The 13239-nt window shown below is 35.2% G+C and overlaps 1 protein-coding gene across 1 annotated transcript in view; it reads right to left on the bottom strand.

Moving 5' to 3' along the window:
* Window positions 1-13239, bottom strand: part of LOC150106928 (NPC intracellular cholesterol transporter 1-like) — a 920722-nt gene that overhangs the window by 552055 nt on the left and 355428 nt on the right. The window contains exon 11 of the mRNA XM_090393507.1: window positions 6434-6494. Coding sequence (XP_090249633.1) covers window positions 6434-6494 — 61 coding nt within the window. The remainder of the gene's footprint in view (window positions 1-6433; window positions 6495-13239) is intronic.

The raw sequence follows: 13239 nt of genomic DNA, 5'->3' as shown, positions 1-13239 counted from the left end.
GCAGATTCATGTTCCAGTTGATGATGAAACTCTGTATTCAACATGTCAGCCAATGAATGGCAGTTTTTACATATTCTCCTTCATAGCACCATATGGTCACATTCAGTGGGTGTGGTTAGTCCCATTGCAGGTAGCACTTACATCAACTCCCTACACTTCTGTCTCAGTATGGCATCACCCGATTGTTGACCTGGGATTGCCCAATTTGTCAATAATTTGCCAAACAGATAGGCTTGTAGCATGGCATCCTATAGCAATGCCTCTTTCAAACTCCATCAGTTCCCTTCTTGTAGCCATTTCACTGATTTGGGAGCATCATATTCCTCTAATTTATACTGGCTACAAACCCGACTTGTTAAGTAGCACAACGCGCATTGCCCATGAGAATGTCCACTAGCTTCTTTCCAAGCAGTGTATATTGGAGTACTGAGAAAATACCAATTTGGAGCAAAACTGCCAACAGGAAGTTAGTAAAATACTTGACTTTAAATTTTTCAGGAAATGACAAAGCATGCTAAAATATTAATTAAAAAACTTTAATCAATACCTTCCTATATTTCGGCAATGTTACATTGCCATCTTCTGGGAACAAAACTATATTATATGCGCACAGGCACTGACAACAAGCAAATGAGGCTGAAGAAAGTAACTGGCATTGGACCTAGAGTCCTAAAGGTGCCCTCTAGTGGGCTAAATTGGATTGTCTTGCCCAATTTATGTCTTCCCCATTGGTCCTGGAGTCCTAAAGGTGCTCCCTGATAGGGAGCACCTTTAGGACTCTAGGACCAATGCCAGTTGCCCTCTTCAGTCTCATTTATCATTGTAAACTGCATGCACATCACATTTTTATGTTCCCAGAAGATGGCAATGTAACATAGCCGAAATATAACGTACTGATTAAAGTTTTTTTTAATTAATATTTTAGCATACTTTGTCATTTCCTGAAAAATTTAAAGTCATGGGTAACCAACGTATAAGTTTATCTACAAGAATTAGTAAAACATTTATGTAATATTATCATGGAATCCACTATACCTGCACCCCTTGATGGTATACATATCAGGAATTTGACATTCTAAAATGTGTTGTTTGAGTTGCAAAAGCAATTCAAAAAACATAGCTCCCATCTCTGTCAATTACAACATTATTAATGAAGCACACATCACAAATTTGAAACTAAATACAGTTGTCAAAAATATAAACTCTCACAGACCCTAAAAACAAAATTTAAATATATATATACAGGTATCCCTCGATTAATGTGGTTAATTAATTCCTCGATGTTACCGCATATATCAAAATCGTGTTAATCAAATCTAATAATCAATGGTAAAAAGTACAATTCGTCCCTGATCGATTACTGTACTAATAGATCGTTTTATGTGATACTCTTTTAGGAAAGAAAAAATGAATGCAAAGTAAATATTTAATAAATACTTGTACCTACATTAGTTACTGCAATTTTTTTTTAATCAAAAGAAGTTATAAAGAGTCATTTGAACAGTTTTAGTTTTTTCTTATTAGCATAAATTCTATGATAACAAGCAAAATGACTCTCTAGACCTCGGCCAACAAGCATTCTTCGATTAACATCTAGATCCACATCCATTACTTGCTGCTTAAGCGATTCTAAACTGTGAAATATTCCATCCAATTCTTTGACTTATTTTCTTTGGAACCTCATCTTCACATTCCATTTCTTCGTTGTCACTGAAATCTTTGGAATTTCAATCCAAGAATTCTTTAACATCTTCTGCAACACCATCAAAACTGAGGTCTTCACCAATTGCAACGATTTCTTTGACCACGTTGTTCACAGGATTTTGAAAACAACCTAAGTCATTAGCGTATTCTGGCAGAAGGTTTTTCCAAGTAGCTTTCATGCAACTAGAAGACACTTGCTCCCACAAGTCATGAATGTTCTCAATTACGTGTTTAATGTTAAATTTTTTCCAAAATTCTTGGAGCGTAATCGCATTGTCTCCCATTGTTGTTTCTACTGCCTTTGAGAATGTCTTTAAAAGGCTTTGAAAGTTGCAATGATGCCCATGTCGACGGGTTGTAGCAATGATGTCCTATTTGGTGGGAAAAATAAAACTTTCACATTCTCACACAGATCATTAAGAGAATTTAGATGACCAGGTGTGTTGTCTAAAAGACAAAGAGCCTTGAAAGCCGAGTTATTTCTCTTGCAATAAGTTTCAAACCAATGTTCGAATAAACTTTGGTAAACCCAAGCTTCTGATTCGCCCGCCAAATTACAGGTAAAGAGTTCTTGTTACATCCTTTTAAAGCCCTTGGGTTCAGAGTTCGATAGACAAGCAGCAGCTTCAATTTAAAATCTCCATTAGCATTCCCTCCAAGCATGACAGTCATGCGATCTTTTGATACTTTATAGTCAGGCTGCGCTGCTTCTTTTTTTGATATAAAAATTCTAGATGGCATTTTTTTCTAATAGAGTCCAGTTTCATCTACATTGGAAATTTGGCCGTAATCTTAATAATTTTCTGCAGCTCAGCAGGAAATGTGGATGCAGCATCTTCACCAGCACTTGCAGCTTCACCTGTTATTTTCACATTCTTTAGTCCAACTCTAGATTTAAAATTTTGAATTGTCTTCTTTCTATTTAGTCTCTTTAAGTCTTGAAAACAGGCTTAGAGCTTTGGCTGTGATATTATAGGCACTAATTGGAATTTTCCATTAATTGGAAGAAGAAAGCATATCAAAAGATCCTGGCAAATAAGTCAGCTTTCACTCTTACAGAATACAGAGACAAATGTAAGAAAGCTAAACAGTGTGTAAAATTAGCTAAACAAAAGTCATGGGAGGACTTTGGCAAGAATATAGAAAATAAATATCAAGAAGGTGGCAAAATATTCTGGAGGTTGTTGAAGAAGCTTAGGAATGGAGGAAAGTGTGCTGTAAAAGGAATTAGAGATGATAAAGGTGAAATGAAAACAGGAGAAAAAGATATCCTTGAAGTATGGAGTAATTACTTTGAAAAACTGCTAAATGAAACAAGCAGTGATGACAGCACAGTGATAAAAAACACTGACCAGGCATGCAGTCAGGAATACATATCCATACTTGAAGTAGAAAAAGCCATCAAAGGCTTGAAATGTGGAAAGGCAGCAGGAGTAGATGATATTCGACCAGAAATGCTGAAGTATGGTGGTATAAGAGTCTTACAGTGGTGACTGCACTGCATAGTTCAGAAAGCCTGGACAGAGGGACGAATTCCCGATGATTGGAGTAGAGCTCTCATAGTACCCATATATAAAAAGGGAAATAAAACTGAATGTGAGAATTACAGAGGTATTTCCCTACTGAGTGTTCCTGGCAAGATCTATGCAAGTATACTTGAGAAACGGTTGAGAAGAATTGTGGAAGAAAAGCTTGGTGAAGAACAAGCTGGATTCAGGCCAAATAGAGGCTGTCAAGATCAGATCTTCACTTTACGACAAATAGTCGAGAAAGCATGGGAATATAAAAAAGATCTGTATTTAAGTTTTGTCGATTTGGAAAAGGCATATGACAAGATGCCAAGAGAGAAGCTATTCAATACACTGCAGTTATATGGTGTCAATAGGGCATTATATCAAGCAATACTTAGTCTTTATTTGAGTTGTGAGTCAGCAGTTAGAATTGAAGGAAGTACAGGAAGATGGTTTAATGTTAAATCTGGTGTGAGACAAGGATGTACATTATCCCCTCTGTTATTCATTATCTATATGGATCACATTATGAAGGAATGTGGTATTAAACCTGATATCAAAATTGGAGATGTTAATGTCAGCTCTTTGCTTTATGCGGATGATGTTATACTTCTAAATAAATCCGCTACAAGTCTGCAAGATTCTCTGACTAAATTGAATAGCTGTTATAATAGATATGGTATGAAGGTCAGCAATAAAAAGACAAAGACAATGAAAATAGGCAGAATCATTGATAATGTCAACTGTGTTGTGAATGGAGAACCTGTGGAACAAGTAAGACATTTCAGCTACTTAGGCACAATTTTTACTGAAGATTGTAAACTAAATATAGAAATAGACAACAGAATCAGCAAAGCTGGTATGGTGGGAAGTCAATTGAATAAATTCATATGGAATAAGAAAGAAATTAGTCGGAACACTAAATTAGCTGTATACAAGACTGTGTTCAAACCAGTTTTAACTTATGGATCTGAGAGCTGGGTCAGAAGTAAAACAATTGACCAAAGACCAGAGACCGCAGATATGAGAGTCCTGAGAAAGATTAGAGGCGTGAACAGATGGCATCAATGGCAATATCATATTAAAAATGAGGATATTAGGAAAGAACTTGACATTGTCAGCATCCAGGAATGCGTTAGCAGAGTTAATCTCAGATGGTATGGTCACTTAAATAGAATGGGAGAGGAAAGATTAGCAAAACAAGTGTTCTCTACCAGGTTGGCAGGAAAACGACCCAGAGGAAGACCAAGATATAGGTGGATTGATACAGTACAAAGTGCCTTAGATGATAGAAATATAAGATCTGATAATGTTGGAGTCTTGACAAGTAACAGACTGATTTGGAGGAAAATTGTAGATAGGAAGTTAGTAATGATGTAATTTTTTCACTTAGTACTGTCATATCCTGTACACCCCTTGAGGGTACATGGCAGGAATTTGATGATGATGATGATGATTGGAATTTTCTTTTCATTGCAGTCTTTCAGCCAAATAATCAATGGATCTTCAATTTCAACCATTATAGCACTCCAGTTACGTGTGCATTGCATACTTGCAGATGTAGATGCCACTTTACCTTGCTCGTAATGCTCATCAGCTTTGGATAAAATAGTCTGTATTGTAGACTCGTGAAAACCAAATTCGCATCCGATCTTACTTTTACTTTCACCACGTTTAAATCTTTTAATTATATCAAGTTTTGTATCTAAGGTAAGGTACCTTCCTCTTCTTTTTTTCAGTTAATGAACCGGTTGTGGGATTGCTCTTATTCTTCGACATGATCAATGGGATATAAAATTTACGAAGAACGTAATTAGTAAATATGTACAACAGAACAACTGGAACTTGTAATGCACCCACTCTTAATGCTAGCAGCGACGTAACTGGCTGGCACTCAGCCTCGTGGCATGATTTTCTCGGGATTTTCTCAGCCTGTGGCATGATTTTCACCTGTTGTTTCAACTGCCTTTGAGAATGTATTTTTTAAGAAAATAGGCTTTGAAAGTTGAAATGACTCCCATGTCCATAGGTTGTAACAATGATGTATTTGGTGGGGGAAAAAAAGCTTTCACATTCTCACACAGATCATTAAGAGAATTTGGATGACCACGAGGCTAGCAGCCTCTTGGAGTGAGCATGATTTTGCGTGGTAAATTTAAAGGCGCGTTAATCAAAACTCTTGCCACGTATATCAAGGGATTGCGGCAATTAATTTCGCCACAATAATCAAATCCATGTTAAGCAAAGGATGCCTGTATACAGCATTTGTAATTTTGTAAATAAAGATCTGTATAATTTTATGAAGACATTCTACAAGATAACCTACCAACGCATTCTCAAAAATGGAATTACAAAGGGAACTGTCATAAAGTAGCTCAGAGATTAATCCAGTGCCAATATTAATACAAATTTAACTCAAAGGAGTTAGGAGAAAAATCAAATGGATGAAATGATGGATGAACTGAGTGAAATTGATTAATTTCCATGAATATGGTTTGGATGTTTCCTTCTTCACATATTCAAATATGTCCATGATCACTGTTTAGAACTGGCATCAGCAATTTTCCCACTAACTTCAAGTTTATTAAACTTGAAATAGCTATGCCATACTCAAAGTTTAAACAAATTCTCCATTTGCTCTTCGATAGAAAATAGCTGGATAAATTTTTCTAAGTACTTTCTACAAGTTACTGAATTCAATATTGAATTCTTATTCCTCTTTACTTTCTACTTATATACTATATGCATGAAGAACTTTATGTGTATAGGATTATCTTAAGAATTTAACACAATAGTCTAGATTTCTAGAAATCTATCATTCATATGGGCCACTGTTTACATGATAAATAAAATTTTGGGATTAATACTAAAGAACATTAACACTGAGCCCTAGCAATGTAAATACCCTATAGTCCTATCGATGTATATTGATAGGACTCAAAGTGTTAATATATCCTCATATCAAGTTATCTTATCCTTTATGGTTATTTTAAGAAACCATTTATTATTATTTGATTTTTAGAGAAGCCAACATATGCTTGCACATATTATATAACCACAGATATTTGTGGTTACACAACCACACAATCTCAGTAATTCCACTGAGGTATGTTAAGGATCTCCTTAACATACCTTAGTGGAATTACTTTTTAGATCATAACTCCTACCAAAAAAAAAAAAAAATGCAAACACAGACACACACAAAAAAATTTACTCACCTCTGCTTTGAATGCCACAGCAATATTTGGGCTCTTAAAATTCTTCATAAATTCAATAAACCTGTATATATAGACAAAAAATATGAAATTATTATTCTACATAGTAAAAATAGGAAATATGAAAAAGAAATTTCAAAAATGAAAAGGTAAAGATTGCTCCAACCCTCATTTGACAGGGTTAAACCAACAGGGTCTGATCAGAATTCTTGCAATTCAAGCCTAGCCAAAGCCAAAATTTCAGGAACACAGCCTACAAAATTGTTATAAACTACTTATATACATTTTTTAAAAAAATATTGCATAGGTTTTTTGTTTGTTTAATTATCTTCTAAATTCTTGCTTAGAAATAAATAGCTGCTTAATGATTTTGAAACGGGACCTACAACACTATCTGCTGACACATTGTTACATTAAAATGTTAAGCGGATAATACAGTATTCATTACATATCAAACAATTTATTCTGGATAATAAACTTAATATAGATATACCACCAATTTTCCATAACCCATGGTTCCAGAGACTTGCTGTATTAGCCATTTTGCTGAACAATGGAGATCATAATTTATCAGTACACCTCTGACCCATTAATTATACTTCTCCAATGTCACTAAAGCAACACTGACCATTAGAAACTTAAATATTAAATGTAAATTAAGTGATTAAATACATTAGCACAAATGATACAATGGTTTATGATTAATGATTGAACCTTTCTGGTTCCCAATGACCAGAAAGACCTCGGTTTGAATCCTGTTTTAAGAAGCAAAGTAATCAGGGCTTTTTAACTAAAGAGAGTTAGCCATCCTCAGAAGGTAGAACATACCCCCTCCCTCTGAAACACTGGTTTTTCATCCCTCAAAATAGCTAGGGTTAAATAAAAATATAATCGCTCAGAATCAAGGACCACTATATACAGATAAAACAAGAGTATTTACACTTGATGCTATCTATAGCAGCCCAATGATCTAGTCAGGTTGTCACATGAATTTCAAATGCACCCTTATAATTTTGTTGGGACTAAAGGAAAAGCTTGACCATTGGCAGAAGAATGAGTGGCATACCTGTATATTTACTTCAATCCAGAGGGGTTGAGTCCGTAGCAGTCTTTTTGTGTATCTGAATATCTTTCCATTTCTGTGTGAAGTTTATATGAAAAACAGGCAGGATGCTTAAAATTCAACTTTTATATCCTTTTATTTGCTTTAAATATTCCAGTACATTATGTACCAGTAAATATTCTATCTTCAACACAGAATAGATTTACTTTATGCACATGAAAAAAATTATGCTAAGTTCATCGCATTAAAAATAAGAATAAATTTTATTTGATATAGGCATAACAGGAGAAGATAAATCTTCATTTGGTTATTTAAGATTGCTTTAGTGATTGAATTATAATACAAATTTTAAAAAACAATGGCAAATATAATTTAAATACTTTTTTTTGACTTCATGAGAGAGGGCAACTGTACCATCATCCCTCCTTGGGCTATCTGATACAATATGTGTATAATTTCAAACATAACTGAAGAAAGCACCCTTGACTTTAAAATTTAATCCATGATATATACACACCAGTTTAGCAAAGTGGACAATGTATTCATTTCCAAACCAACAAGTTATGCATCAAGATTCTGCCACGGCCATGGATATATGTGTATGTCTTCAAGTGTGACATGCACTTCATTTTCAAAGTTCTAAATTCTCACTGTAGTACACATAGTAAAAATATCAATGCACTAAAGGAATGCAATGAGACAATTCATGTAAAAATGTACCCCTTAGAGCCTGAGAGAGCACATGGTTAAAGTTCTGAGGCTGAACCTCAAAACTTTAAAATTATCATAAAACTTATGTTCTAGCTACCACAGTGCAAGGTATGCTGAACTAAAATCCAGTTGTTTTACACCAACAATCATCTTCCTACAATTTCACAGTGATGGATCTATTAACAGCCCTAGATATATTCGCCAATATCTACCACAGAAATATTATTATGGGCAACTCCAAGGAGTCCTTACTCATTGAGGGAGGTCCTAAACATGTCAAGAACTATTCAGTATTTGCACAGTATCTATCATACTTTGCTGTGAATTCATTCATAGTCATGGCACCCACAACAGACTCTGGCAGCTTATTCCATTCATTCACCAATCTCCAAGTAAAAAACCTAGTTCTAACAACCTTAGTTCTCCCACCACCAGACCTGTTCTGAAAAATTTCCTCTGAATTAATCTTGCAAAAGCAGTCATTTGAATGTCTCAATCATATCACCCCTTTTCCACCTATCAACCAAGTTCTGAACCCACAGATCTCCAACCTGTTCTCGTAAGGTTCATTCCATAGATCAGCTACCATCTTGGTCACTTGCCTCCAGATCCTCTGTACCTCCCCACCAAGAAGAAACCCTGGCACCCAGATATGGGCACAGTAGTCAAGATGGGGCTTATCAAGGCTCAATAAAGAGAAACAATAACCTGCTTGTTTCTGCTCACCAAAGTATTCTTCAGTAACCAAGTGATCTGATCAGCTGATTTAGCCACTTTTGCTATGTACCCCTAAACTTCAGTTCCCTATCTACCAACATTCCCAAATCTCTGGGCTTCGTCAATTTCCTGGAGTACAGTTCCAACGTGAACTGCTGCTAATCTTTTCATGCCAAAATTCGTAACCCTTACACTTTGCCACATTAAACTGACATCCATTCTCCTTAGTCCGGTCTGCTAATCTATCCAAATCATCCTGCAAAATTTCAATATCATGTGTATTCACTATTGATCTATCCAACTTTGCATCGTCAGCAAATAAAGGAACACTTCCTCTCAGATTTTTTCCTATATCAATTAATGACAAATTAAATAGCAGTGGTCCAAGAATCCTGTGGCACACCACTAGTCATAGGCCTTCTTTTGGACTCTACTCCTGAATAAACTACTCTCTGATTTCTCTCCAACAACCACCTGCCTATCCATCCCCATGTGCTGCAGTTTAATGATTAGAATTCCATGTGGTATCCTGTCAAAGGTCTTAGCAAAGTCCAGCAGTATCATTATAAACCCATTACCCTTATCCAATTTAGCCGTCACTGTATTATAAAATGTGAGCAAGTTACTGAGGCATGATCTACCCTTCACAAAACTAGGCTGCCCACCATACAGTATCCCATTTCCATCTATCCATTCCTATATTTTGCTCAACTAATTTCTCCAATACCTTGAAAATGACTCCTAATATGCTGATCGGGCAGTAATTTGCAACAGCAGTCTTGGAGCCTCCTTTATGCAATAGAACTATTTTCCCTTCATTTTAAAATTTTATGGAATTTACAACCATGTTAAAAAAAAAACTTATTATCCTGATGTTTTGATCTTCACATCAAGATGATCATCTGGAGCATACATAAATATACAAGACAAGCTGAGTTATATTATTAACTGTAAGCTAGAGAAACAATGATTTGATCACATGTTATTCTACTGGCATGGCCTCTAGTGAAAAAAAATAATAAAATAAAAAATAAAAATAAAATAAAATATTACTAAAATTAAGGGGATATTAAATCCCACATAGTTTTAAAACCGAATAAGAAACTCAAAGATCGGAATCAGAGAGTTTCTTGCCGAATATAGTAAACTATAAAGTATCGGTGAACACTAGCATTAGCCAATGCAAGTGATTCTAGTACGTAGTACAATCTCAGGCAACTCGTTGCAAAGGTGAGTAAAGTTCAGATCGCTATTCTTAGGTATTTTCCATAACGTAAAAACACATTTCCTCGGAAATGTATGCTGTTATTACATTATGGAGGGAGGTCACTACCCAGACCGGTTTCAGCCTTTTTTGAGGCTTCATCAGTGAGTAGCTAGACCTAATACCGAAGTGTATAGCGAAAAGAACTTATATACTCTGCGAACGAGTTTTCCAAGTAGGTGCAACCATTAAGTTACTTAAGTATAAAGAGCTAATAAGCTTATAGTTTACTTTATACTTTATAGTTTACTATATTCGGCAAGAAACTCTCCGATTCCAATCTTTGAGTTTCTTATTCGGTTTTAAAACTATGTGGGATTTAATATCCCCTTAATTTTAGTAATGTTTTCATTGCCGAAATGAAGCTTATTAGCTCTTTATACTTAAGTAACTTAATGGTTGCAACTTGGAAAACTCGTTCGCAGAGTATATAAGTTCTTTTCACTATACACTTCGGTATTAGGTCTAGCTACTCACTGATGAAGCCTCAAAAAAGGCTGAAACCGGTCTGGGTAGTGACCTCCCTCCATAATGTAATAACAGCATACATTTCCTAGGAAATGTGTTTTTACATTATGGAAAATACCTAAGAATAGCGATCTGAACTTTACTCACCTTTGCAACGAGATGCCCGAGATTGTACTATGTACTAGGATCACTTGCATTGGCTAACGCTAGTGTTCGCCGATACTTTATAGTTTACTATATTCGGCAAGAAACTCTCTGATTCCAATCTTTGAGTTTCTTATTCGGTTTTAAAACTATGTGGGATTTAATATCCCCTTAATTTTAGTAATGTTTTCATTGCCGAAATGAAGCTTATTAGCTCTTTATACTTAAGTAAAATAAAATAATTAATAAATTATATCAAGCTAAATTAAATTTATGAAGACAGGAATAAAAATTCTTTCAGACGGTTTTCTTTCAGAAACAATGATATCCTATTTTTTAGTATTACAATTCTTATTTTTGATTTAAGATACTGGATTTTATACAGTCCTGTTTATAATTGTTCTTAGTGAGGAAGGTTCCGTGGGTCGAATATATACCTTCCATATGTTTGGGACTTTTAGACCATCATTATTGTTCAGATTGGGGTGGTTGATAATAATCTCACAGGCTTCCTTAAATTTTCGTTCATACCATGTTTTAGTGCGATGTAGACAGCTAGTGCTTTTCCATTCAATTCTGTGTAAGGTATTCAGGGCATGATCAGAAAGGCCAGCTTCACCATAATTGTTATATTTAATGTGGTGTTTATGTTCTTTTTACGCACGTATTACAGTTATTTTGTATGGCAAAATGCCTTCTGCTTACAAAATGAAGGCACAGCCATGGGCTCGCCATTATCCCCCGCTATTGTTAACTTTTACATGGAACATTTTGAGCAACTTGCCTTAGGTTCCTCCCTCTCTAAAACTAAAGTCTGGCTTAGATACTTTGACGATGTTTTTGCGATCTGGTCCCATGGCCGCCAGACATCAGACACATTCCTTAGCCAAACAAACAACACAATCGCATACAGTTCACAATTGAAATTTTAAAAACACAGCACACTTCCGTTTTTAGATACACTGGTTACACGTCTTACCTCTGGCAATCTTTCCTTCACTGTTTACCGGAAACCGACACATACAGAACAATATATACACATAAACTCCTACTACTACCACCCAACACAAAAACTAGGTGTCATCGACATTCTAAAAAACTGGGTTCAGACAATCTGCTCCAATGAACAGGCACTGAAAGACGATGATGAAAATTTATTTATCACTAGGTGGGAGATACTGGGTTAGAAGTGCCTGGTAGCTTGCTCCACCTTTGCCACGAGTTGCCTTGGTGTTGCACTACTTACTGGATAAGATAGTACAACACTATATTTAGTCCTGAAGATATTTTCAGGCGCAAACTTTGTTTGCTCTCACTGGGATAAAGGATTAAACTAAATCTATTATATACTGAAAGACGAATTTAAAATTATCAGTAATACTTTACAAAAAAAACGGATACAGCCAAAACACTATTGACAAAATTCTCTACAAAACCTCAAAAAACAAAGACAAACCAGACTACAGTAAAACTATAACCATTCCCTACATTAAAGGAACAACAGACAAAATAAACAGAGTACTACAAAAGTACAACCTCAAAGTCACCTTTAAACCTCCTGCAAAATTAAAAAACTTACTCAAATCATCCAAAGACCCACTCTCTCCACTAGCCCACCCTGGAGTTTACCGGATTTATTGTACTTGCAACATACCATATATAGGAGAAACAGGAAGCACAATTCCTATCAGACAAAAAGAACATAAACGACACATTAAATATAATAATTATGGTGAAGCTGGCCTTTCTGATCATGCTCTGAATACCTTACACAGAACTGAATGAAAAAGCACTAGCTGTCTACATCGCACTATTTTCGTTCATGGTATGAACGAAAATTTAAGGAAGACTGTGAGATTATCAACCACCTCAATCTGAACAATAATGATGGTCTAAAAATCCCAAACATATGGAAGGTATATATTCGACCCACGGAACCTTCCTCACTAAGAACAACTACAAACAGGACTGTAGAAAATCCAGTATCTTAAATCAAAAATTATTGTAATACTAATAATCAAAAAAAGAATTGTAATACTAAAAAATAGTACATCATTGTTTCTGAAAGAAAGCCATCTGAAAGAATGTTTATTCTTGTCTTCATTAATTTACTTTATCTTAATGCAATTTATAATTTTTTTTTTTTTCACTAGAGGTCATGCCAGCAGAATAACATGGTATCAAATCATTGTTTCTCTAGCTTACAGTTAATAATGTAACTAGCTTGTCTTGTATATTTATGTATGCTCCAGATGATCTTGATGTGAAGATAGAAACATCGGGATAATAAAAAAAAGTATTTTTTTTAACGCGGTTGTAAATTCCATAAAATTTTAAAATGAATGCTGATCACCATGTAACACTAAAAGAAAGGAGAACTATTTTCCCCTCTTTCCACCCTGTCAGGACTAACCCAGAGCTGAGACTTAAACAATATGGTCA

The sequence above is a fragment of the Typopeltis vanoorti genome, chromosome 5 (genome assembly GCF_054136105.1).
Source record: "Typopeltis vanoorti isolate ZY-2024b chromosome 5, IOZ_Tvanoo_1.0, whole genome shotgun sequence".
NCBI classification, from domain to species: domain Eukaryota; kingdom Metazoa; phylum Arthropoda; class Arachnida; order Uropygi; family Thelyphonidae; genus Typopeltis; species Typopeltis vanoorti.
This window is presented reverse-complemented; position numbering and strand designations above follow the sequence as displayed.